We start from the raw sequence: 26630 nt of genomic DNA on the forward strand, positions 1-26630 counted from the left end.
AGTGGCTGTCAGTGGTGTGTCCTGCTCTCATCTCACACTATACTGTGCTTATCCAGGGCAACTTCCACTTCTGCCATGTTAGTCCACCCAACCCTTTGCATACCGATTTCGTGGCTTGGATCTCTTCTGTTTGCAGTTTTAATTCAGTTCTTTCATTCATCAAAAATGTACCTGCACCAGATACGAAGAGTGTTCTCTTTGTAAAGTTGGGATTGAATTTCTCTTCCCTGACCATTGCTGAGTGTCTTTCATCACTGCTTATTTTTAAATATAAATACGCATCTTTTTACACATTCCAAAAGGTGTTGTAGTGTAGGCTGTGAATTTTTTTTAAAAAAAAAGGTAATTCATAGTTGGTGGAAATCATACTTCTCACTGCATTCCATGGATGAAGTACTAGCTATAAAAATACTGTAGCTACTACTATATGCCTAACATGGAGAAAGGGATAAGGATACTGAGATACCGAGTTAATTTGGGATGTTAATATTCTATTATTTGCTCTTATTTAAAGTGCAGGTTTAGTCATGAGATGTAGTTTCCTTCAAAGGCAGAAATACTTAGGTGCATCTAAGTAATCCTCTGGTAAAATCCTGCTACTTGATTTACTCAGGGCACATCTCCAGCTTCACATATATTCCTTATTCAAATATAGGCACACATCCCCTATGGAAATAAAACAGGAATTCAAGACTTGTCTAAACCTGTCAGTTCAATTTAGCAAGGTGATTCCATGAGACTGTAGATGATTTCAGAGTTAAAAATCTCTAATAAATCAGGTAGTTTAGAAATTTATTGTGCTGTGTTGGTAGAACTCACTACTTAATGGTTACTTTATGACTCATGATAGTAAGTCCAGAATAGTCTAACTTGAATTTTTGAGCTCTGATGGTTTCATCATTGTTTTATGCCTGTCATTACGTTTGAATTTTAGAACCTTAATAATGGTTTCCCTTATGGGGAGAAAAATCTGAAAAGTGTATAATAAAAATTTAAAAATTTGAAAATATATCTCTAAAATAATCATCTCAGAAGAGGTCAAGAATTTAATGCAGCCACATTCGATTCATCCTTTTTGTATTACTTTTTATTTTCTGCTGAAGAACTCTGCAAAAGCTTGACAACTTTGCAGAAAATACTGGAAAGTAGGAGAGACAAAGCTGTAGAAAGTAGAGAGTACTCCTTAGTTTGATCCTGGAAAAAAATTAGAACTGATTTCCTTTCAGTTTCTTCGGTCAGAAAAAAGAAACTTTACATTTTAAGTGGCTTACATAAAAGCTATGTAGTTTCAGCCGGGAGGAGTTTTTTTACAGTTATTTGTGAAATATATAGTAGTAGATTAAATAAATTTTTTGTAAGTGAAATGAAAATTTGGAAGCAGTGGTAGTTTTCCTCAAAAATAAAGCCTCTTGGTTTGATGTATGGAATTAGGGATGTGGTGCATCTTTTGTTTTTAGGGTGAATACCCTTTATACACAAGGCAAAACAGCCACAGTAATGTATTAATTACTAGATGAGAAGGGATAGTACTTTTAAAACCTTTTCTAAATAACCAGCCTTTTCAATCTGGCATGTGGTAACGTAGCCATGAGTAAAAGTTTGACCATATTAAGTGATTTAGTTTTCATGTATTGCACAGTTTAGGGAGAGATTCCAGTGTAAAACTTAGACCTGTAATGCTTCACCCCTCCCCTCCCATTGAGCTTTATTCACCTGATTCTCACTGGGTGCTGTAAATGTGTTTTGAAAAATAAATTTGTGAGCTCCAGTAAGAAATGTACATTACATTGATTTAACTAGAGGATTTCTGCTTGCTAATTTGAATTTGATTAAAATCAGTTGCCCTGTTACATTTATTGCCCAAAGTTAAGGAGCTCATAGCAGGGTCGGGAGGATGGGGACCTTGGCGTGGCATCTGTGGCGCTTGAGTTGCTCAGCCAAAGCTCAGCCAGCTCTCATCGTTCCTCCTCCTGTGGTGTGAGAGTTCTTGAGGTCTGCTGATATGTTACTGAGATGTAATACCAGTTGTTGACTAAATGGTCACATTAACTTCCAGGAATTGCAGTTCTTTAAAGTGCAGAAGGGTCCAAACTTCATGGAGTATAAAGTAGGCAGAAATTCAGAGAGTAGCAGTTGAATGTGCTGTAGCATGTTCCAAATTCTTATACGAACTTAGTTGTGTGCTACACTGTACAAATAAGAATATCATAAATAAAATAGATCTTGGAACTCAAGGCATTTTCACAGTCTGTACTTGAAGACTGCAACAACATCAGTCTTGGAGTGAAAGCTCCTCTGGACTCAGCCCCAGAGGGAAGCCAAAGCACAGGGGTTGAATTAAAACCTTTGGATAAGCTGAGATACATGAAGTCACACCAAAGTGAAATAGAAATACAGATTTTTTAACTTTTAGTAGAAATACATGCTAAGTGCCTTAAACATTAAAAAAGCTGTAGCAGAGACCTTAAACACAGTTCTTACTGCAGCAGTGTTACCTTTTCATAGAATTCTTTACTTTAGACAAAATAGAGATAGAATTATACTGTTCACATTTTTTAGAGTGTTCACATAAACAATAAGAACTGAAACTATATACGCAAATCTGTGTAATACCTATGTAACACTTGTGTAAGACTTAACGACTGTTAGACCAGGATAGGTTAAGAAAAGGAAAACTGGAATCATGTGTTAATCTTATTGGTCAATTAGCAAATACAATCCACACTTCTGTAAGAAGAGTATAGAGCATATAGAAGAAGAAACTGTTTTCTGCCTGCTGTTTGCTGTTGCTGCTTGCCTTTATCATGTAACCCCCTTCGAACTGCACCTTCAAGAAAGCTATGAGACTATGAAATAAAGAACTTAGCAGAACAGCAGCCTCCTCTGCTCTCTTACTCTGGTCTGGGAAGGAAGGGTAACCCATCAAAAGCTCAACACATTAGCACCTTTTTTTTTGAGACAGAAAAGGTTTGTTTACTTGCCCGTTCTTTATTCTGTAACAGATATCAAAGGCAATAGATGAGCATAATGAAATACAAGTAATTTACCTAAAAAAACTCCATGAAAAATTTCTAACTTTTTGAATACTTGAGAAGACTGTGAACTGAACCTCGATTTGTGTTTCAGAGTATGTTTGCCAGGTGATACGTTGTTTCTCACAGTATCCAACCTGCTGAAAAGTATGGTCTGGTGTACATTAAGAATAACACAGTAGAATGCAGTTGTTATATCAAGGTATGGTAATGATATTGTAATTGAAAAGGGCACAAGGTTAAGTTTGTGTTAGCTGGCTTTTCCTGGTGCCCTGCAGTGTTAAACATTTCACCAAGTCTCCAACAGATACTGCTTAAAGTATGTTTTTCATGTGAGCTTTGGACTTCAAGGTTCGTGCTTTTTCAAATTTTTTTTACCAATTTCAAAAGCTAAAGGAAGTGAAACCCTTAAGAAATTGTTTTTTTAATTAACTCTTAACACCAAGAACCAGAGTCCTCAAAAAATACTAAGACAATGTGACATTTAAGATAAACATCAGGAGAGAGAGCAGTATCAGAATGTTACCAGATGAACTAATATATTTCCAAAATCAGTTAGTTTATTTTTTAGCATTCACAGTAACTGAAAAGCATCATATGCTGTAAAGTGATACAAATTCCAGACAGGGAGTCAGCAAGTTACTTCTGGTACAGCTATAAAAAAGGAAAAATAGGTTGGGCATGTATCGCCAATCTTCTTTGTTTTCCCTTCCCTCTGCTGGACTTAGGAAAGGATTATTTACTGTTTTTATAAAATCCTATAAAATAGTAACATGTTAGTGAAACTTAGTTTTGAACACAGTAATCAGGATGAATGCTCAGCAAAAAGTTATTTTTATGAAGTATTGCTGCCTCAAACTGTTAAGCATATGCAGCTGAAAGATTTAAACGTATCCAGTAATAGGTCTGAGAACAGTGCGCAGGTGGGGTATGAATGGCATAAAGATCATCTGCACAGATCCTGAGAAGTGACATTGCAGGAAACATGGGGGGCTCCAGCATTTTGAATGAAAACTTACAAGTGGGTGCATGAGGGAGAGATGAACAGCCGTTCAGTCAGAGCTGAAGGAGGGAGGTCGAGTAGAAAACAGGCCTGTCTGTTTTCATTACGGGGTCTGGACAGGCTGCAGCTGAGATTAACCCAGAAATAAGGCTGAATGGGAAAGAGGAGGAGATCACAAACGTCCATCATATTTCACCTCCTGCAAAACAAAACCAAACCCCTGGCTCTGTTTCTTCAGGCAGCTCCTCTGAAGGTTACACTGGAGAAGGGAGCAGGATCAGACGCAAGACTCTGGTAACTAGGAGTGAGGGAAGATCCCAAAAAAGAGTATGGTTGATTTATGTCTGAAGTATTGACTGGGGGTATTAGATGCTCCCTGTGAACTTTGGTACTTTGGTAAAGTGTTCTCTGTGCCAAAGTGGCTGAACAGTGTCCAAAACAACTGGAGAGAGGACACCTCGTTTGTTCTCTTGAAGAGAAAAGAGAAGGGCAGTTGAATCAAGACTGGATTTTTGCTACAGACAAATGCCTGCATTTTGATTAGCAAGCTAGGGAGTAGGAAAAGTAAGTCAATAAGAGCGTAACAATAAGTACATAAATCCAGATGAAATGGGGTCACTGGAATAAAAAAAGAATAAGAGGAGTATTAGAGTAAAAGAGCTGATGTTTGAGGATTTTTCTTAGCGTAGATGTAGTTTGCTAAAGGCATCAGATGATAATAAAGGAGAAAGGCTAAGAGAGGAAGGAGCAAATAGGTTCAGAAAGCATGGAGACCAAAATGGAGAGAAATAGATGGATGTAGATATGGATACATATTTTAATGAGTAGGTCCCCCACAATGGAGTTGATACTAGTTAGATGAAATTGTAGTCTTTCTAACATAAAAATTGCATGTGCTACGGATACTAAATTGTCCAAATCTATAGGAAAGGAGTTAAGGGCTATGTGATAAACCTGAAGAATAATTAATTTTCTGCATTGTTCAAGAAATGAACAGAGTAGTGTTTTCTGCATTGATTATTATTTTTCCAAAACACTTTTGTGATGTGTGGTTTACTGGATTTTGCTGTGTCCTTCCAGCATAGTTCAAAAATGGTTTTTCAGTCAGACAGGGTTTTGGTGCAACAAAGGGAAAGCGGGACCAATTTTGTGGCAGTGTTCTCTCAACATTCGTGGCAGGAGAGAAGCCAGTATGCTTAGTTCTGCTTTGGGCAGTTGGTCAGTAATGTTTCCATTCTAACAAATTGATCTGAGAAGGTGTGGTCTTTGTGGCCAATCCAAATATCTAGCAGTTATCTATATAGAATACAAGAACTTAATGCAATGACCAAAATTTTTTGGTTTTGTTTGTGTCTTAAAATTTCATCATCTTCAGTTGAGGAGATAGAAAAGGAGTCTCTAAGAGAGGAATCTTCATGGATCACAACAGTGCTTTAGCCATATTTTCAGCAAGTTGTAAGGTAGTGCTCAGTCTTGAATGCAGAGGGGACTTGAAGTGGAACAAAAATAGGATTTCTGTACAGACCTCATACATGAGGTTGCAGATACATCCACCTGTATATGGAAAAATACCAGTGAAAAAACTTGAGGTCAAAGCATTTTGCTCATCCATCCCTGCTGCTGTTGTACAGGGGACTTGTCTGGGTAACACCTGTCAGTGCCAGAGACAGTGAGCAAATAGACTGCAGGAGAAGTGCTCCTTTTTCATTTGGGATTTTATCAAGTACACATGGTACTAGTATTTTTTTCTTTCCAAAATTAATTGTAAACTAAAACAGAGAGAATAATTTAGTCAGAAATCTGCTTAAACACTTACAGAACAGGTGTTCCACATCTTAAAATCTGCTGCATGTTTTCAGTGCCTTCACTGATGTTGGTATAGAGGGCAGTTAGAGCTACAGAATAAGGGAAAACTTGATCTATGACACAGTTATCTGCTGGTAGGCCTGATTATATTGCAACTTCCTCAACTTAAATGCTGTTTCCTGTTGGTCCATCACGTCTACTGAGCAATTTAAAATATCAGAAAAAAAGAAATTACTGGAGATGAATTAAAGCTACAGGAAGATGGAGCTTTGAGGGGTCCTTATCAGCAGACACTGGAACCACTCAAGTCAGAATTTTCTGCTCAGAACAAATGAGAAAGAAAACATGTTACCATTTTAATTATTATTGCCTGTTTAACGTGAGTTTTCTTGAATAACCATGTCCTTGAATAACTATTTCTTAACTAAAATGACACAATTTTGTAGCTAGTGATCCATGACTTTAAATATTTGGAAGGGCTCTTGATTCACTGGACTGGAAGAAATTAAAGATGTTTAGGCATATTTTCAAAAGTAGAATTGCATGTAGTATAAATTATATTTGATCATGTATATTTTATTTACCATTTAAATCATAAAAAAGCTAGGCACATGTAATACAGCATTCAATTTATCTGTAATAGCTTTAACTAGACATTGGTGGTTATGTTTAAATCAGCTCTGTGTCGTATTATGAGAGCTGCCAGCACTTCCAGCACCTCCTCTTGTTCCTGTGTCGTGGTCCCCTGCATGTACCTATTTCTGTTTGTGGTAGTCACTCTCTAGGTAAATTGTCCATAAGACCAGTGATTCCATCAGCAAATTATGCAGAAAATGCCGTCAGTGCACATGGTGACACTTGTGCCACTGGTGGTTCTGTTGCCATTCCAGTGGGATAATTAAATTGGCAGTTTCCTCTTGTTCCCAGCGTCGTCATCTCCCTTCCTTTGGCTCCTTAGCTTAGACCTTCTCCTTTTCTCTGTCCTCCTAACTGAGTATCAGATGCATTATTGATTGCTCCTCTCCCACCCTCCTCACTTTCACTCCCCCAATCTTTTTTTTTTTATGTTGTTTTTGATTGGCAGTATCATCCCGACAAACAGGAGGCAGATGTGCCAGCAGGAGAAGTGGAGGAGCGCGTGCAGCGGTTCATCGAAATTGATCAAGCGTGGAGAATTCTAGGGAACGAGGAGACAAAAAAAGAGTATGACCTGCAGCAGCGTGGTAGGTTCCTGCCAAGGAGTGCTGGAGTGGCAGCAGCTCTTTAAATAAGCAGGGGCTGGGAGTGGTAGTTAGATGGTATTTTAAAATGCTGTTTAGTGCTGAACCAAATGTTTCTTTCCCTCTTGTCCTACTTTCAAACGTGGATCCATTATTTATAGCTTGCGCTGCACATACATTAGCTGCTGAAAATATGGAATTACTTCCAACAAAACGTTAGGGGGCATTATTCCTAATACTTTGAATTATTATGAAATCTATACTAATTGCAGACCTTAGCCCTTTTTATTTTATGAAGGTAGCTTCATTAACCGTTCTTAATTTTAAGTTTCATACTCCATTTTGTTGCAGTGTTTTAGATGTAAGTATTAATCCATCAACACCTAGTGTTCATTGTGTACGGATTTATAGCCAGAATCATTAGGACACATTCTTTTCCGTTGTGTGTGTTAGGTAGTGTTCATAATTCATCCATAGTCTAAACTAGCCTTTCTAAAGCAGGTTTGTAAATAATATTTCAATGTAACATATTAACTAGGCAGCTCTAGCACGCATTTCTTTTTATGCCTCTCAGAAAATAGCTTCTTAAAACAGTGACAGGCTGTTGTGAGAAAGAAAGGGGGGAAATGTAGGTCAGGTCTGTCACACATGGGCTACCATTACATGAAGTGATAGGCTGTCTTTCTGCTCTGGCCTCAGGATAGGAGTCCCTCAGCCTTCCATTAGAACCTTCAATAAATGTATATCCACCCTACATGTTAATGGGGGGAGTCAATAATAGTGGCTTGCCTGTGGGGAAAACACTCGGTCGCACTCTGCAGTAACACACTGCGGCCCGGCATTGACGTGGAGCCACCACCACTGCGGAATGTGTCTGATAAAAGCCCACTGTCTCTGCAGCTTGTTATTGAATTCCCTGCCATTGTACATTGGCACACCATCAGACCTTGCTCTCTTGTGCTGATTTTTAACTCCCCTGCTGCCGCCGATGCCACAGCTTGGAGAGACAAAGGCGTAGTCACTGTGGCACATAGGCATCACTGCAGGATAAAGAGGGTGATACAGAACTGGATATACACAGGGTGAATTCTCGAGTTAAATAACCTTGTATTTCAGACTTTGTGTGGCTTTGGGAAGAGAGGGGGAGGGGTGAAAACAAGAGTTCTTGAATAAATATTTTAGAACAATGGAAAAATTTGGATCTTGTTCTATTTGTAATGTAAACAGTATTAAGATCAGACTTAAACAAATTTTTCATCTCAAAGTTATTTTTCAAATGCCTGAAGGTGATGTCAGAACAGGAATTTCTGCTGCCCAGTGCTCTCATCCTGTTGTACTCTTACCATTGTAATACTGGTTGTGTCTTCTCTTTTCACAAATTTTATGTGCAGAGGAAAGAGGAAACACTAGAGATGAAGTTAGGAATCTTTTCAGTATTTAGTGAGTTTTACCTACAGCTTAAATTCAGACTGTGAAGTTCCGTTTTGCCTGGGTCAGGTTAATCCACTGGAGTAGAGAGATACATCAAGATTTTGTTTTCCCTTGGGATTTAAGGACATAGCTGTAAGTTAGTTTTGACAGTAATTTGAAGATTATTTGTATTTTCTGAGATTCTTTTGCATCCAGAGGAGTTCTTCAAAAAGCCATCTCAAGATTCTGTATAAAAGACTTGGTAAATAAAGAAATCAGATTGCACCTCTATTTAGGCAGGTGTTAGGTAATGGATGGTGATGGGACATGGTTTTAGTACAGAGGGTGCCATTCCCAGGGCCCCCGTGTTTCAGGCTTAGCCACACCTAACACACATGTGCAGTGCTGCTGCATTCTTTCCAGCATGTTCCCTGGCAGCAAAATGATGGGGAAATAAATTCTAGTTCTTTGAATGCCTGTCAAGCTGCTTCTGAAGTCATGATTCTAGACAAATTCGTAGACACTGCCATAAAAGCTCACAGAAACAAAGGAATTGAGACAGCAGCTAAGGGGAATAGTGATGAGAGAGATAATACAGCAAGTTAGTAAGATGCAAAGGAAGCCTAGGAAGCAGGATCTGAAGGATGCCAGTGTGTGTATGTGTGGCTGCCCATCAGCAGGAAGCCCTTTGCACTGTAGTCTTTTCCCCATTTCACAGATTGTTTATTTGTATGTACCTTCTTGTGTTACACTAACTAAATCTTAATTACTTGGCTCAGAAATTCAGTAGCCAGAGAAGTTCCAAGGAGATGAAATTCTGTGGGGCTCTACGGTTTTAATTTTCTTTTTGTTTGAATACCAAGTGTTTTGTTGCGAATACCAAGTGAATGTGCTTTTATATCTTAATACTGCTTTTCTCTGAAGGTTTCCCAATAATCTCCTAATTTTTTTCGTGCCTTCAGGCCATAGCATTAAAGGGAAGGGACAAACCACAAACTGTTCAGAGGTTAGGCTCAAATACTTATCCAACTTTTTCTGATCTGGAAATCTTAAAAGAACTGCCTTTTTCAATGTTTTCTGAAATTTTTTCCAATTCATTGTTTTGTCATATATGATTGTGAATCTTTTGTTTACAGTCCCTGCAAAAAAATTGGGGGATGAAAAAAAAATCTGCATAACAATTTACCTATGAAGAATGGACTTGGGTTTTTTTGTCAATAGATTTTCTTCTTAGATTTTTCCATTCTTTGTTTGATATCCCATGTAAAAAAGATGAATATGCAGTTAAAATCAAGCTTGACACTGATAATTACCATAAGTTTTTCAGTGAGTTTAGCTTGGAAAAAACGTGTTTCACATTCCTCACATTAGAAGTCATTTAAACCCTGAAAATTTATGCTTTTGTGACACAGCTGGAAAGAAGAAAAACTTCTCAGAGAATCAGAGAATCACACAGGCTGGAAGACACCTTCATAGGCCATCCAGATCAATCTCCTACTTAAAGCCATTCCTCATAGTCAGTTGCTCAGGCCTTCTCCAGCCTAGATTTAGTGTCTCCAAGGATGGAGGTTCTCGAGCTGCTCTGGGCAGCAGCTCCAGTGTTTGAACACCCTCAGAGTAGAAAAACCAACCAAATGAATGGAAACCAAACCCCAAATCAACCAAAACATGTTTTGCTTCTATTAGGTCCTATATCAGGACTTCACAACTTGTGCCTTGCACTTCTCTTCTTTCCTGTGTGCATTTCTGAGAAGTCTCTCTGCATCCTCCTTGCCCCTAACCATGGTGGCAGTCCAGTGGACTCGCTCTCGTATGTCAGGGCTTTGTACTGGGGACACCAGAACGGGACACAGGATTTCAGATGCAATTTCTTTAGGGCTGAGTAGAGAGGAAGAAAAATCCCTACGCTGACCTGGTGGCCATGCTCTTACTGGCACAGCCCAGTGTGGGGCCGGCCTTTGCCACAGGAGTGCCCCTGTGCTGACTCGTGTTGAGCCTGTTGTCCATCAGGTCCCTCTGTGGAGAACTGCTTACCAGCCAGATGTCTCCCAGCCTGTACTGGTGCACTGGGTTATTCCATCCCAGAAGCAGGACTTCATCTTGGTTGAACCCTTCGATGTCCCTGACAGCCCATTTCTATATCCTATCCAAGTCCCTTTGAATAGCAGCCCTGTAACTGTTTGGGATTTTTGTTGATATATGCAAAGGAACTGTATCTAAACAATCACATTACCAAGGTAATAATATGAATTCATTTGATGTTGTAATTATTGATTGATTGTATGTTTTAATTATTAAGGATTGATAAGCAGAAAGGTCACAAAATTAAATTAATAAATTGGTGCCTTAGATTAATTTCTGGTAAATTATCTGTAGCAGATAATTCAAAGCTAGTAATGGAATCGACACTAAAACCAGTTGCTTTGTGTATGATTTTGGGTGGCAAATTTAAGAATCATGGGGTTTTTTTCCATGTATGGCTCTAGTGAGGTTCAATCAAGGATGGTATATTTTCACATGAGGATGGACACAGATGTCCATAACTCATAGAATCGCAGAATGGTTTGGGTTGGAAAATACCTTAAAGACCATCCTGTTCCAGCCCCTCTACCATGAGCAGGGACACCTTCCACAGGACCAGGCTGCTCAGAGCCCCATCCAGCCTGGCCTTGGACACTTCCAGGGATGGAGCAGCCACAGCTCCTCTGGGGAGCCTGTGCCAGAGCATCACCACTCTCACAGTCAATTTTTTTTTCCCTCTATCTAGTGAAAACCTGCTGTCTTTCAGTTTGAATCCATTCTGCCTTGTCCTGTCACTACGTGCCCAGAGGAGTTTTCACATCTTGGCACATACCTCCTTTGGATTTTGAATTTTTAAATTACACTTTTAGAAAAATACTGCAGATGCAGTTTTCATACAGGAGTAACTTTCCAGTGTAATTTCTGTTATGTTTGTGTGTCATTTCTTAGGCAGGAGGAATTCCAGTCTAACTGGAATTGCCAGTGTTCCAGTTTGTGCCTCTGAGAATGGTTCTGGTTCCATCCCCTCTGTTCCTTTCTCTTAGGCAATGAGGCACAACAAAAAATTGTACTTAGCCTAAAATAGCTCATTTTATAACACCTGGTCACTAATGCAGGCTTTGCTGACAATACCAGTGGTTTTGCAGTGTGCCAGGTTATGCTCTGTACATGACAGAAGTGTATATTCCTTCTCCGGCCATGGATTTTATAGCTGCAGCCCCTCAGCTGGAGCACAAGCCTTTGAACTCTGTGGAGTTAAATCTCATCTGCAACAAGTGAAGCAGGATTACTTTGGTATTTTTATAACGAACATATCTCTTGGTTAATGAAAATTCTTAACACATGACTTTGTTAAAATTTCAAAGTAAGTGCAATTGTTTTAAATTAACTTAAAAGACTCAAATTTAAGTAATTGTTTTAAAACTGAAAAGTCTATTAGAAAAAATTAGCTTGTGAAAACATCTAGTGAGTACTGTGGTGATTTTTATGCAGAGTAAATACTATAAATGGTATTTGACTGACAGTACATATCTTGAAGTTTAATTGTGTTTGGTTTGGGGAAAAAAGAAAAAATCAATCCTAAGTATGTATGCCTGATAAAGAGGTAGAAAAATCTTTCAAGTATTATGACTATTTTTACTATTACCATAAACTGTTAAAAGGGTTGAATTTCCATTTACTGCTTGCAGCCCTTTCCCTAAAACTCAGCCTTAAATAGCCCAAGAAATATTTATTGTATCTTCAAGTGAAACTTAAATACCTTTCCTCTTTTACAATTTCTGAATGACCCAGCAAGGGCTCTAGTAAAGCTCTACTGAACCAAGCTGCTAATAGTTATTTAATGTTGTTCTGTAGCCTGAAAGAATCTCAGTAGATTTTTCCTTTTAATCTCTTTGAATTGCAGGCTCATAAACCTCTCTGATGAGCCTGCCAGTGTTTTCTTAGATCCTGCAGTTGAGACAATGGAGCTGCAGAATCCTTTCACCTCTTGTTGTCAGACAAATCCAATAGATGGCAAAGCCAGGCAGGCTGTACTACTGGGGAATTAAGATTTGTTTCATGAGTTCTGGTGAATGATCAGGTCTTCACATTTCCCCCTGTATGTTCAGGGTGTGTATCAGAAGTGACAACTCACAGAGTTTTACAGCCTGAGCAGACTGTTCAAGGTGCAAGGCCAGCACATAACTCAGCACTGGTAACACTCCCGCTCTCCTTCGGCCAAGGAGTGAAAATGGGACACCAGTTTACTTCAGACAACCACCAACAGGGAGCCATGGTTGTAATAACAATGATGCAGATGAAATAAGGAAGGACAGAAGAAATGTGAATCACTGTGAGAACCAGTAGTTTGGATGTTCTGCTTGCAAACTCAGACTGGGCTGTGCCTCTGTTTTTTAGTCAGCGGCTACCTCTGTTTCTGCTGTCAAGGTGTATTAATGGCTGGGTGATGTATTTAATAGAGAACTAGAAAATAAAAAAGCTTTGTTCAACTCTGGAAAATGTTTCTCCTGCTTAAACCAGACAGGCAAGTAAATGCAGTGTGCAAAACTGCCTGACAAGAGCTGTTACTGGATTATGTGTGAAGTCAAGAGTACTAATAGAAAATTCTTATTTTTTGAGATAACCAGATTTCAGATCTCATAGAATCACAGTCATAGAATATGCTGAGTTGGAAGAGACTTAGGAGGATCACTGATGGCCCTGCACAGGACACCCCAAGAATCCCACCATGTGCCTGAGAGTGTTGTCCAAACACTTCCTGAACTCTGTCAGGCTTGGCGCTGGGACCACTTCCCTGGGCAGCCTGTTCCAGTGCCCAACCACTCCCTGGGTGAAGAACCTTTTCCTGATATCCAACCTAAACCTCCCCTGACTCTGCTTCAGGACATTCCCTTGAGTCCTGTCACTGGTCACCACAGAGAAGAGATTGGTACCTGCCCCTCCTCTTCCTTTCACAAGGAAGTTGTAACTGCAGTGAGGTCTCCCCTCAGTCTCCTCCAGGCTGAACAGACCAAGTGGCCTCAGCCACTCCTCATACAGCTTCCCCTCAAGGCCCTTCACCTTCCTCATGGCCTCCTTTGGACACTCTCTAGTGGCTTCATGTCTTTCTTCTATTGTGGCACCCAAAACCGCACACAGGACTCAAGGTGAGGCCTCCCCAGGGCAGAGCAGAGTGGGACAATCCCTTCCTTTGCCCGGCGATGCTGTGCCTGATGCCCCCAGGATCTGAGCATCAGATGGGGAATAACAATCTCTGTTCAGGCTGGGAATTGGGAGAAAGATTAATTTTGCCCATTGGTTGGGGTTTTTTTTATTTTCAAAATTACAGTTGCAGTGATGAATTAGAAAAGCTTTGTTGAAATTCTGTTCCCTAGGCTTCATACTGTACCATGTTTGGAACCGAAGAGAGAGTAGACTTTTCCTCAGCTGCTTCTTCATTACTTTAATGGTTGGACTCAATGATCTTTAAGGTGTTTCCCAACATAAATGATTCTGTGGTTCTGATTCACAAGTTACTGTACTTGAAGTACAGTAACCTCATGAATTTGCATTGTATCAGTTCTCTTCATGGTGGCTTATGGCCCAATTGCCCTTTTTGTACTTTGTAGCAGCAAGGCATGACCTAAACCTCCACCACCAATCCTATAAAAGTTGATTGGAGTGAACTTCTGCTTCATGAATTCCAAATAGGAAACTCTGCAAGTTTTCTAACTCAATTTTTTGTTACCTGTAGATGAAAATCTTTTCATTCTACAACATGAGACCCTTTCCCTTTGTGAAAATTGTGAATTTTTCTTCCCAGTATTAAAAATAATATGTATAAAATATATAAAAATACGTGAAATAGGAAGCATTTGCCATTTTCATACTGTTCTCATAGTTATGGTACTGTCTTATTTGATCACAGTGGTGAGCCAGATGGGTAGACAAACTTGATTTTGATCTCTGTTTATTGTTTTCTTCCTCAAAGAAAAGGAGGATTCTGCTTCAAGCAAGGCCTGCTGGGGAAAGGCCTCTGGCTGGTTTTGTGGGTGTTTTCAGGACATTCACCATTCCAGTCCTCACGTTTTGTAGCTTGTACCAAGCAAACTCCCAGTAACATTGGTGTTATTTGGGATGAGATAAGCCATCTGGTCCTTTCGTATTTTTGTATTTTGACACCTCACACAGTTAACTAATGTTCTGATCAGTGTAAGGAAAATTGGTGTATCTTCCAGTTTTCTTTCATCATTACACTCCTGATTTTTTCCCTTTCTTTTGACAGTAATAAAGTACTGGGTCTGAGAAGGTTAATTTTCTTTTCATTCTGACCTTTTCATTACCAAATAGGTGTTCAGCAAAGGTAACATCAAAGAGGCTGTACTGATCCTGTCATTATTTCCAATGTGTCTGATTTAATTGCTTTCATTAGAACTAATTTAGATGAGGCTCATTACCAGGCATATATCATGTACATTTCAGTTGAAAATAGAACAGTGAGGTGCAAAAGAAAGATTGGGATTTAATACTTGATGGTTGGGTTTTGGTGATAAAGAAGGAAATACTCCATTGTCTGATCAGACAAAGGCTGGAGAGGGGCAGTTTTTCTGGGCTGCTGCTGGAGAGGGGACTGCAAAGTCCCTCAGTTCTACTTTTCAGGCCAGAGCAAAGAAGTTACATGGAAGTTACAAGTTACATAGAAGAAGCTGGGAACTGTTTAGAATGTAGTGAGTAAGTAGAGCAATCTCTTGGGAATTAAAACAACATAATCTGGGCCTCTTAACTTTCCAGCAAGTGCTCAATAAGCAGCTCTGGAATAAGACATTATTTCACTGCCAGCTTTTCAAAGAAAGCTGCAGAAAACCCTCCATGCTCTCAAAAGCTACTAAACTATAAACAGGCTTAAAAATTCCCTGCTCCAAGAGGAGGAACACCTCCCTCCTCAATAACATCTTCATTTAAACTGTACATAGGCACTAAGCTCCTGAGTACATTATTAAGCTAAAGAACTTGGTGTGAACGTTGTACATTAGATATGAGTGTGCTGATAAATGGAAAAAACACCAATATGTAGTGCACACTTTGCATTTGGTGCTGTCAGTTGTGTTGTACGTTTTTCATTTCATGCTGTACCCAAATGTTGGAAGAATCCGGGGGATCAAATGGCAGCAGATCTCTCAGGTACAGGCCAGAACTCGTCTTTCTCTGCTCAGAGACTCTTTATCATAAAAGAGCATTTGGACTCATCTTCCCCTACGAGTGTTTTGCATTTATTTTTTTGCAGGAGTCTCAGTGGTGTTCTCACACACAACATTCACTTGGTGCTTATTGGAAGGTGGTTGTTTGGCTTCTTCTTTCTAGGGAAGAATGGGTTGCCTAAGACATACTGAGAAGTCTCCATTTGTGGAGATATTTAAAATCTGCCTGGACATGGCCCATCCTGGTCAGCTTGCTCCAGCTGCCCTGCCTGTGCAGGAGGCTTCGATAGGGGATCTTGAGAGGTCCCTTTGGACCTCAGCTGTTCCACAAATCTGTGAAAAGTACAAGTTAGCAGGCATTCACCATTTCAGCTCGTGGAGTTCCAACCAGGTTTTGAAAAGTGCATCAAAACAGAAGTTTGCCCTTAATTTCACAGAAGTGGGATGTGCAAAAGTGCTGGTTTCAGGGTCTTAATTCAGTAATACATTGTCACTATTTATTTCTCCTGGCTACAAGAGGACATTTTCCACCTTATGCAGATACATGGAAACTAAAATTTTAGAGAACTACATTTTTAACTGCTAGAGTGGTCAGGTAGGACTCTCTAGGAGAGACCAGATTGACTGCTAGGTATATAAAACTAATATTTTATCAGAAAAGACTGAACATCTCTCATGTTTGCTTTATAGAAGATAACCTGACAAAAGAATGGCCACTTCATGCACAGATTTATCTTGAGGATATGTCCTGGAATGAAGGTATGAGTGCCTTGCTGTTGATTCCTAATGCCTTTCATTGTAAATGGTTTCTGGGTTTTTTCTGCATCTTACACCATTGTTGTGTTACTTTAAGTGCTGTTTTTTTCTGTATTTCCTGAGACAAAGCTGTTTTGCTCTCTGAGATAACCTTCTGTCACATTTGTTTTCCATTCTGTCTACCTTGCTTCCCCCGTGCCCCCACTTGCAGGACCACTCTTCACCCAGCTCTCCTCTTGTATAAGTGAGAGTAGCAGATTCTTCCTGTAGCTCTTGTGCATCTTCTCGCTCTTCCTGTGACGGTAGAATCCGTGTGTTTCTTTTTGCATCTGGCACTGTTACTTGCCTCCTTTCTATTGCTCTGGCTTTTCTGGTTTAATTGCTTTTGGAATAAATGGCCGATTTTAGTTTTATTTTTTTACTTTTGTTTTTTTTAAGTTGTGAGGGGAAAAATCCTTCTTTCCTTTGTTCTGTTTTGGTTCCTGGGTTAGCAGCCTGTTTTGGAACCATCCTTGATCTGTCACATGTATGACTAACACCAGTTAGCTTTTTCATCCATTTCACAGATGTGCACCTTGTTATTACTGGGGGGGTTTTTTGAAGAGACTCCACTGGCCCTGGTTGTTTGGTGTAAGAATACCTCAGTCACTGAAACATTTTGAGATTATTTTTGAGCTACAAATGGTAGCCCAGATACTGATATTTACAACCCAGCAGTGGGAGGTTATTTGTTACTAAGAGCACCTTTGTGAACAGAATTCAAAATAAATTCTTGATTCTTCTCCAGCACTAAAGGCAGTTTTGTTTTCTTTTTTGGCAGATGAACAACTCTACACTCTCTCCTGTCGATGTGGTGGGAATTACAGTGTCTTCAAGAGTGAAACCAAAGATGTATCTTTGGTTTGTTGTGACACATGTTCACTTGTTATCGAGATCTTGCAATGATTGTTTCAATGAAGGACATTAAGTGTTAGAAACTTTTCAAAAGACTGGACAAACAAGTGATAGCACATACTAATGAAATACGTGTTAAAGAAAAAGGGGGCACTACAAGAACAAGTTCATTCAGGCTTAAAAATGAAAAGTGCCCCTTTGCTCACACAGCTCTACAGACATGAGGCTTGGATTTTCCTTCTGCAGCTGAAGAGCTCATTATTAAACATCTCCAACCCAGAACACCGAGTTCTGTACAACTGGAATGTATCTCCTGATCTAAACAATGTTTCTTTCCCAGCAAACAACAGAGTAGGCTTCTTTCAATTTCAGTCTGAAGCAGCTCTACCTTGGGCCTTTCCTCTTAGGTTAAACCCTTTTAACAGCTCAGATGACAAAACTCAGTCAGGAGGCAGAGATGTGAGAATGCTTTGAAGATAATGAAGAACAAGGTTCAGTAGTGGGAAACAGGAACATTTTCTGTTTATAAGATAAATGTTTAAGTTCATTAAATCCTCTAAGAGACTGGAACCTAGAAGGAGGAGGCAGAGCCTGGCAGCTGGAAGAGGCTGGGTGTCCCAGTGCTGAGGAGTGGGGCTGGGGGCTGTGCCCTGTGACAGTGACTGACATCACCTGGGCAGCCTGGAGCAGGAGCACATTGAGCTGAGGCTCTCCAGCATCGAACAAATGGAGTCATCATTCCTGAGAGGAAAGCTAATGAGGAAGCTGTGCTCTGACCCCACTGGGCAGTTACAGGGAAACACCCAGCACTTCTGGGAGTGACCAGCAGATCTGGAACCCCACTGGTGCCATGTTCAGTTCCAGCCCTGGCACCACCTGCTGATGTAGGGAGAGCCAGGATGGCTCTGGCTGTGTGACAACGCAGTAAGTGCACTGTGCCTTTTCCATCCTTCTTAACAGTCAGTGCTAACCTTGGCTTGTAACAGAACCCCAAAACTTTCCCATAAATCCAAGCACTTATTGTGGCTCACCAGAGGAAGCAGAGCAAGAGGCACATCATTTTTGTTGGTGACAGCAGTGTATGATTCCCACTCTGAAGTTAGGTGTAATCTCAGAAAGAGACATCTTTGTCAAGTAATATTTGTGTTTATTCTAAGCAAAAATAGTTCCATTGATTTTAGTAGAAAATACTGTGAAAACTGTCAATAGTAACTTAAGTCTTTTAATCATCAAGAAATCTATGGCCATTGGGGCTTGCACGTAGAAATCCAAAGTCATTCAGAGGCCATATCTGTAAAATAAAACACAGTTACAAGAGATTTTAATCACAACTCAAAGTTCAGTATTTTCATTTGTTATTATAATCGTTTCATAAACAGCGTAATTTTTTATCTCTTTGGTTGGCAGGGTAAAGAACTTTGCTCACTGATGTGCTTCTCTTACTGGGAGTGATAAATTCTGTATATAACAGGGAATCATTCCACAGTGTGAACTTTAGAATTTATACAGCGCATGCTTTGCTATGGAGAGCCTCATGAACTCCCATTACCTTTTTCAGCCTTGGAAATAAATATGTTCCTAAAGAGTGTCTTTCAAATTCAGTGTTTTCTAGCTTGTACAGCTCTTCATGACTTTAAAGACAAGGTATATGTTTTTTGGTCCATCTAGGAGAAAAAGAGTACCACACACATGGACCTCCCCGTGGTGAGGTGTACATCGGTATTTTCAGGATGGGCCTTTGAGCTGCAAATACCAAACCTTGGGAAAAAAGATCTATAGGCTACAGGTAAACTTATACAAACAGGAATGAAGGGGTGGAGTGCCTGCCACCATCCGGGCTCTGGACCAAGGGGCTCCTCTGAGAAGGGGACAGTTATTTACAAAAGAGCACAGCTCATCACCAAGTACAGGTGTCAGAGAATGATGCTGACCAATAAAAAAATCTTCTCTCCAGAAATTAACTGTATAGCTGTTCATGTACTGAATGCTCCCAGGAGTACTTTGCTCTGGACAGTCACTAATTATGTGTAAGATGGTCTTGGATGCAAAAAAAACTAACAGGGAAGCAAGGACATTCATTTACTCCTTTGTCTCCCTTCAATGTCTGTGTCTCTTGGCAAGATGTTCTTTCAAAGATGGCACAAGGGACTCAGCAGGAAGAAGGGAAAGATGATGCTGAAGAATGAATGCCTTCTGTGGCTCTAATCCCATAAAAATTTCACAGCCCCTACCCAAGAGGAAGCAGCCTAGACAGAGAAAGGTGAGGCACTACCTTGTTCCTAAAGCCTCTGTCAGTATTTTGTTTATCTCGCTTATTTTTCATTAGAATTTGGTCTCTTAAACTATACAGTAACTGCCAAGGTACAGCAACCTAACAGCAACTCTGAGTTCATGGAACAGCCACAACACAGAAGGAGCTTTCTGTGTGGAGTGAAAGAGTAATTGTCTCATTTAAAAGTGGAGACAGAGGCAAATATTCAGTTATTTTTAGCCCTGTGATTTGTCCCCAGCACTGAAGGCCATAACAGAAGAGGCAGAGGCAGTTCAGGATGGGCATAGCAGGAGGCAGCAGCAGCTCTCTCCTGACTGGGGCTGTGCACTGCTCCAGGCTCCTGTCAGGCCCCTTGCAGCACTGTGCCCTATGAGCACAAGGATGAGTCATGCTCAGGACCTCAAGTTCTGCAGATCAGAAAAAGCCTCAGAGCACTCTTGTGCAAGATCTTAGAAAATACTTGTGGTTCTGGCATGTGCAGTTAGGGAGGAGCACGAGGAACAGTTGCTGATACACAAAACCACCGAGGTAATGTCTGCACCCATCAGCCAGTGAGCTATTTTAAGTTCCACACAAATATACAGAGACACAAGCCAACAACAGAAGGGTATTTGTGATCTTGGTTAGCAGCAAAGCTGCAGAATTCAAGACTGTCCAGAGGGCCTGTGCTGGCTGCAGGCTGGGTGTCAAGTCTTTGTTTTGCCTTGAGGGCAAACAGAAGTAAAAGGAAAGAAAAATATCCCATATAACAAATCTAAGCTGATCTCAGTAAAGGCCTGGAGAAGGACGTTTCTTAGTCCATTCACTCCAGCACAAATCTCATTTCAGGCAACTCAAATCACACCTATTGCAACTTGACTTTCTTTGAGTGAAAGTAATCAAATTAGCTTTAAATGCTGCTTTGACAGTGTAGTTTGAAATTTGTCACAGTAATCTTACTGGTAGAGTTAGAATGAAAATGATGTTTTATCTAGTCTGCTTGCAGGGAGAACCTAAGAAACAATACTCAAGGCTGGGAAGAGATGGGAAACCCCTCCTGTGTGAAACAAAGACATGCCACTCTGTCGTAATTCCCAAGGCCTTTAAAGTCATGACAGAAGTTGACTGTGACTTGCTCATTCAGACTGGCTCTTCCAATTAGCAGCTCTTTGCCCTCTTTGCTTTGGCCTGCATCGATAGATCTGATCTGATGGACGGGGGATAAATGGGGCTAACTAGGTCTTTGGAAGATACACCACAGGTCTAGTTTTGACATGGAGCCTAAATCCAGGGGATGCACAGGACATCCTACCTAAGACAGGATGAAGCATGAGTTCTGTCAAAGTGGGAATGATTCCCAGTGCTTTTACTGAATTTGCAGCTGCTTTGATTTCAGCAGCCCTTTACGGAATGACCTTGTGTTGGGAGTGGCAGTACATGCGGTGGCAGGGAGGAAGAGGAGCAGACAGAATCATGTGTTGACGTTTCTGTAAGGGTTAAAAACTGATGCACTTCAGATAAACAGTCATGTTTTGCCAAGAGTAGGTTGGCTGAACAAATTCAGCCAGCTAGGTTGGCTAAGCTCACTCTCTTCTTTTGAAATACGTGATTTCCAAATTAGATTTGGGGGTTTTTGTATCCACTCCTAAAAACGTAACTTAGCACTGAAAGGCACTGTTACATCTGCTTCTCCAAAATCCAGTGTAAGATAAAGCCACAAAAGCTTCCATTCTGAAGGCAGTAAAAACTGTTTGATGAAAGAGAAGCCAAAGCTGCAGCAGGCTGCATTAAAAGCACGCAGAGGCTTCCTGGCCAGTGGTCAGTGATCAGCCACCCCCATGCAGTCTGTATGTGCTGCCTTCCACTGCAATGTGCAGTGGCAACACACAGGAGCAAGATCTCTGTATGCTCATGTGACTTACCATAAAAAACCCAACTAGAAACACTAGTTTCTAGTGTTTCTAGTGAAGAACAAATTCATTTTTGCTTTTTTTAGGCACCATATACTTAAATCTCATGAAAACTGGAATAATCACTACTCCATGCCACCATCATTTAACAACTGCTGTAAAATTTGGTTAAATTATTTTGATTAAGTATCAAGTGACTGCATAATATCTTTTGTAACAAGACAATGCTCTGGAGTCCTAAAGTAGTACTTCAACATGAATTATCTGTGAGTTCCACTCATTTTACAGAGTTTACTTAGGGTTCAGTCCTGTCATTAAGGTCTCTCAAACACCTTCCTTGTTGGAAGCTAGACAAGCTGGACACAAAATGTATTGCTGTGCAGAGATACTGTGACTAATTATGGCTGTCCACACACACAGGTTCTTGATATATCCAGTATTTGCTAGCAGTCCCCTTAAAGTAGTAAACAGCAGCTTTTCTTTATCTGTGCATCAGTTTGGAGAAATGTTTTTTTCAGTTGCATTATTACTACCACATTCTCATTAGAAGAGTGTCAGCAGATTAGCATCCTTTGTCTCTTAGCAGTCCAAGCTAAAAACTTGGGTCATAAAAATAGCACTATTGGGAATCAGCATTTTCCCCTCTGGTGTCCAGGGTAAAGGCAAACAGCCCTGAGTAAACACCAGGGAGGGACTCAGGGCAAATGTGAGCCAGGAAGAACAGAGGTCACCCAAAACTTGCTGGTAGGGCTGGGGGGAACATGTTGTCTGAGGTTTAGTAAGCAATTACTGATTGTGCTTAATAGCTGCAAGGGGTTTTTCTTGAAAGTCCCAAATTGTGTTCATAAATACTGTAAATTAAGGATATAAGGCTTTGTTAAATTGGAAAGATCTAATCTTTCCTGTGTGTGTAATACAGGTGTGCTAAATTATGGTTTGTGGATGTGTTGAAGTATATGGCGAAAACCTTTATTGTTCTGAATGCACAGCTTTAAATCCAGCTTTCTAAAATCTGGTGCATAAGTCTGTAATACCCACTCCCCTGTTTCTTAGATTAAACTTTCTATGGAGAGGAAATTGTGTTACATTTCTTCTTTTTGGTAAAAGAGTAAATTAGTAATGCAGATAATATGAAAAAATAATTTTGTGTGAAATAAAGTTGTAGAACTGTTGAAGCAGAAGGATAAGGAACCATGATGGTTTATACAATATTTATTCAAAGCATTATTTTTTACTTTAAAAAGCAGCAAGGCCAGTCTGTGTGTCCGAAGTATGTGGGCAAGTCCTGGAAAGAGAATCTTTTCCTCCATTTTGTTACTCAGGCCACAGAGCTACAACAGTGAAATACCATTTTGCAGAGAGGCAAGAATCGAAGGATGGAATGTACATCTGTGCAGTAGGGTGTATGTGTGCACATTTGTGTTTTTATCATGTTTGGATTTGCTTGCAAAATAATTTATTCAATTTTCATAGCAGTGACTGCTCAGTGGTGCTCCTAAGTCCTCCCTCCAAAAACCCTGTCATTGTTGATTTATCCTTTTACAGCAGGTGGCTGGAGTGTTCATGCTTTCCTTTACATTTGCTTTGGCCAGACAGCTGGGGAGGCAAGTTTCAATACCTAACATCCAAGCACTGAAAGTGTACTAATGCAACTATTTTTAGATACTATAAATATATATACCTTAAGACAAATGCGTCCTCTTATCAGTCCGTAAGGAACAGGCCCGTAGCACCTGGAATCCGTAGAATTCCTGAGATTATCACCTTCTAACCAAACGTGTCCTTTAGGCACCTATGATTGAGCAAGATTGAAATGTAAAAAGAAACCAGAACAGAATGGTGTTAAGCACAGTTTGCCTTACGGTGTGTTTCCTGATTTCTGTCCTCTGTATTTCATGACTGTGTAATGAACTAAATTTTATTGAATCTAGTGAGACCCACTGCCAGATTTAGAGGGATGAGGAGTGCTCCAAAGTATCTGTTCTACCATGTGCTCAAAAACCAATGGTTTGCAACAAAAAATCCAAAATGAAGATGTAAGAGGTTAGAGCAATGTGACAGGGTCATTAATTTAATAGACTTCAAAAGAGGTCATTAGGATGTTGACTGAAAATCTGCCCTCCTGTCGCAGTAACAGCATGAACAGGGCAGCCACACACTCATCAACATCCTGGGGCCAGCACCAAGGCTAGACCTGTTAGTAGATTCATGATGAACTAACTGGTAATTGATTGTGACATCAATTACGAATAATCTCATCATTTTATCGGAGTACGCTTGTCAAAGTTCTAATTAAGATCACAGTTCATTCTATGTGCAGGCAGAATCCACAACACATTATATTGCAATAATGATGATCACAAAACAGCAAATCCCTTTTTATAATTTGAAAATTAATGATGGTGACCTTATACTATATGACAAAGACCTTTCATTGCCCATATATATTATGCATTAACTATATTACATACCACAGATTCATGGCATTCACTGGCTGACTCAATGACAAAATGAGAAATAGTAATAGTTACCTAAATGAGAGTATGAAGCTTTCATATGTGAAAAAGTTCCTCCTACAAGTCTGAAACTAAGATTTCTGCTTGGAATATACAATACTATTTTGTTAAGTTTTCTTAAAAACATTTCCAATACAAGTAACCTCTTTCAAGTTACCAAATAAAGTATTTAATACTTCTAATTGGCTTTTGTTTCTAAAACTTTAAACCAGGCTGACAATTTAAATGAAGCAACATATTCTCAATCTAGAGAATATTTAATATGAACTTTAAACTAACATACATTTTTCCAAAACCAAGTATGTACTTGAAACATTACTATGACCACAATTCAGAGAAAAATATATGGAAAGTAACTAACTAAACTATGTTAAATGAAACTCAAAGTACAAGTAGCACGAATGTTTTAGAATTGAGGCATGCAGGCCCTAAACACAATGGTCTACATAAGACAGAGTTCATGGGTAACAGATTAAACAAAGTGAAATACCACTGTAAAGGCTGGTTGTAAACCATTAAGAACAAACAAACCCAGGTCCCCCATTTGAGGAAATTGCAGGTGGAGTGTACTTGGTACTTGTAGGTATCTGGCCAGGTAACGCTCCCTGGGAGCCTTGTCTTTAATTAGTCTTTGAGGCTCTTGCGTAGCCATGCCCCCACGTGCCCGTTGCCAGACCGGGATCCGAGGCTGGCACACTGCTCCCAGAGCCCCTTTGCTGAGCCGTGGCAAACGTGTCAGCTGTGGACTGAGAAACAACAGGTCGCCTTTGACAGTGGCAGGACCAGCCTGGCCATCCCTCCCAACCACCCGCTGTATTTCTGTGGCACCCAGGAAAGGTGCTGTAGGCGTGTCAGAGGGCACAAACCCTGTCCTCAGCATTGTAGAATCCACACATGCAGCTGTGACCAGCAATGTCTAAGCCCTTTTGAAACCCACTGGTAGCACCTCCTTCCACAGGCTCCTGTATAAAGGAATGCCACCTCCTTTGCTTTAAACTGATCCACTAGTTCAGTCAAGCTCCCCTACTGCTTGTTCTCCCAGTCCTTCCAGACAGGAATTCCCTATTCAGCTTGTCTGTCACCTTTGTTGTTGGTAGGCTGATCAGATTCCTGGCACATGCATGGAAGGGCTTCCTCTGGGAGGGCCAGCTGGTTCCAGCTAGATGACTTTGGCCCTCCTCCTACCCAAGCAGCTTTGCAAACAAAAACCAAACTGATACATTTTAAAACACTTCTACTGGAGTCAAACAACCTGTGTGTAGAATATGCATCTTGTGGTTTTGATAGCTGTTTTAGCATGTGCTGTCACTGCTGTTTTCCTCAAAGATTCCGTGGCCTGTTTAGGATGTCCAGCAGGGTAGTTGGATATTCATGTTCATTTAGTTCAGTGTACCCACCTAAAGCAGTCCCTGTGTCCAAACTCACACATGAGTTTGTTTCTCAGGTGGAGATTACCATACAATGCAGCGTCCTGATCTTTCTGGTGCAAACTCCCCTGTCCAGCATCTACTGGTATGATGAGTCAGACACCAAACTGCTGTCACTGTGACAGACTCCCTCAGCAGATACACAAACAGGACAAGCAGGAATTACTATGAAGGGAAGATTTTTTTTCCTTAAATACAGAAAGCAAACCCACGTTAACATTTCTTGTTACTGTAAAAGCATCACTTCTTGCAAAGTGCTCCTGTTTCCCTGCCAGCTCCCCTTGTGCTGTTCTGGTTCCTGTGCTTTCTCACTTCTCCCAATCCACAGGCAGAATGTGATGCTCATCTTTCACTGTGTAAAATAAAGAACCACTCATAACTCAAGTATATCCAAAAAATTTCTAGAACACTTCCCATCTTCCAACCAGGCTCCAAAATTATGAAAAATAAAATAAATTGCTTTTGCCTGCATTGGCATAAAACTACTTCCAATACTAGGAATAATTATTTGTCTAGACAAGACGTTCACAGTTTGCATTCCAGGTAGAACATTTGCAGTAAAGTGTCTTCCTATATCCTGAAATTCACCACTTAATGTAATTTTTGCAGTTCTCCCTGGAAGGTATGACAGGGCCCTACACCTCTGAATTTGTCATTAAGAGTACTGTCACAATGTGTGATTCATCTAGGGATAATGCACTTAAATACCTTTGTAGGGTGTCTGTCCATCATCTAGGCACTTCACTACAACCTAAAATTAAGACAAGCAATATAATTCACCAGAATTACAGGAAAATGGAAAAGCAAATACCAGTGACAGGCCATAATCATTGATCTAAAAAAAAAAAAAATTAACAAAAGTAGTATAAACCCCTTTGAAATAAAGAATCCTTCAAGGCTTCATGCACCAAGCCATGTCTACACCACATCACTGATCTCAGTGGGATTACTCACATAGAATAAAGTTCACTTGGAGTACCAGCCTTTGCATAGCCAGGACCCAGTCTGAAACACTGCAAACTCTGCAAGCACAGTAGCTGGGAATAATATTCACCAAAGAAAAAAAATTAACTGTTGAAAACCTGTATTTTTAGTAAGAATCTATTAATTACACAGCAATAGGCTGCTGCTGCCAAAAAACCCTAGGCAGGAACCCAAGGGAAATCCACTTGTTTGAGAACTCACAGTGTTGCATTTTGGTATCTA

General features: G+C 40.2%; 2 protein-coding genes across 4 annotated transcripts in view; one reads left to right on the forward strand and one right to left on the reverse strand.

Moving 5' to 3' along the window:
* Positions 1-17390, forward strand: part of DNAJC24 (DnaJ heat shock protein family (Hsp40) member C24) — a 35229-nt gene extending 17839 nt beyond the window's left edge. For both annotated transcript variants that reach the window (XM_082284506.1, XM_082284505.1), the window contains exons 3-5: positions 6926-7064; positions 16361-16429; positions 17247-17390. In XM_082284506.1, coding sequence (XP_082140632.1) covers positions 6926-7064; positions 16361-16429; positions 17247-17371 — 333 coding nt within the window. In that variant the 3' untranslated portion in view covers positions 17372-17390. The remainder of the gene's footprint in view (positions 1-6925; positions 7065-16360; positions 16430-17246) is intronic.
* Positions 17391-18487: 1097 nt separating this feature from the next.
* IMMP1L (inner mitochondrial membrane peptidase subunit 1) overlaps positions 18488-26630 on the reverse strand; it is a 32510-nt gene continuing 24367 nt past the window's right edge. For both annotated transcript variants that reach the window (XM_082284503.1, XM_082284504.1), the window contains exons 5-6: positions 23163-23273; positions 18488-18611 (exon numbers count right to left, since the gene is read on the reverse strand). In XM_082284503.1, the coding sequence (XP_082140629.1) occupies positions 18543-18611; positions 23163-23273 (180 nt within the window). In that variant the 3' untranslated portion in view covers positions 18488-18542. The remainder of the gene's footprint in view (positions 18612-23162; positions 23274-26630) is intronic.

Source organism: Coloeus monedula (assembly GCF_965178545.1).
Source record: "Coloeus monedula genome assembly, chromosome: 6".
NCBI classification, from domain to species: domain Eukaryota; kingdom Metazoa; phylum Chordata; class Aves; order Passeriformes; family Corvidae; genus Coloeus; species Coloeus monedula.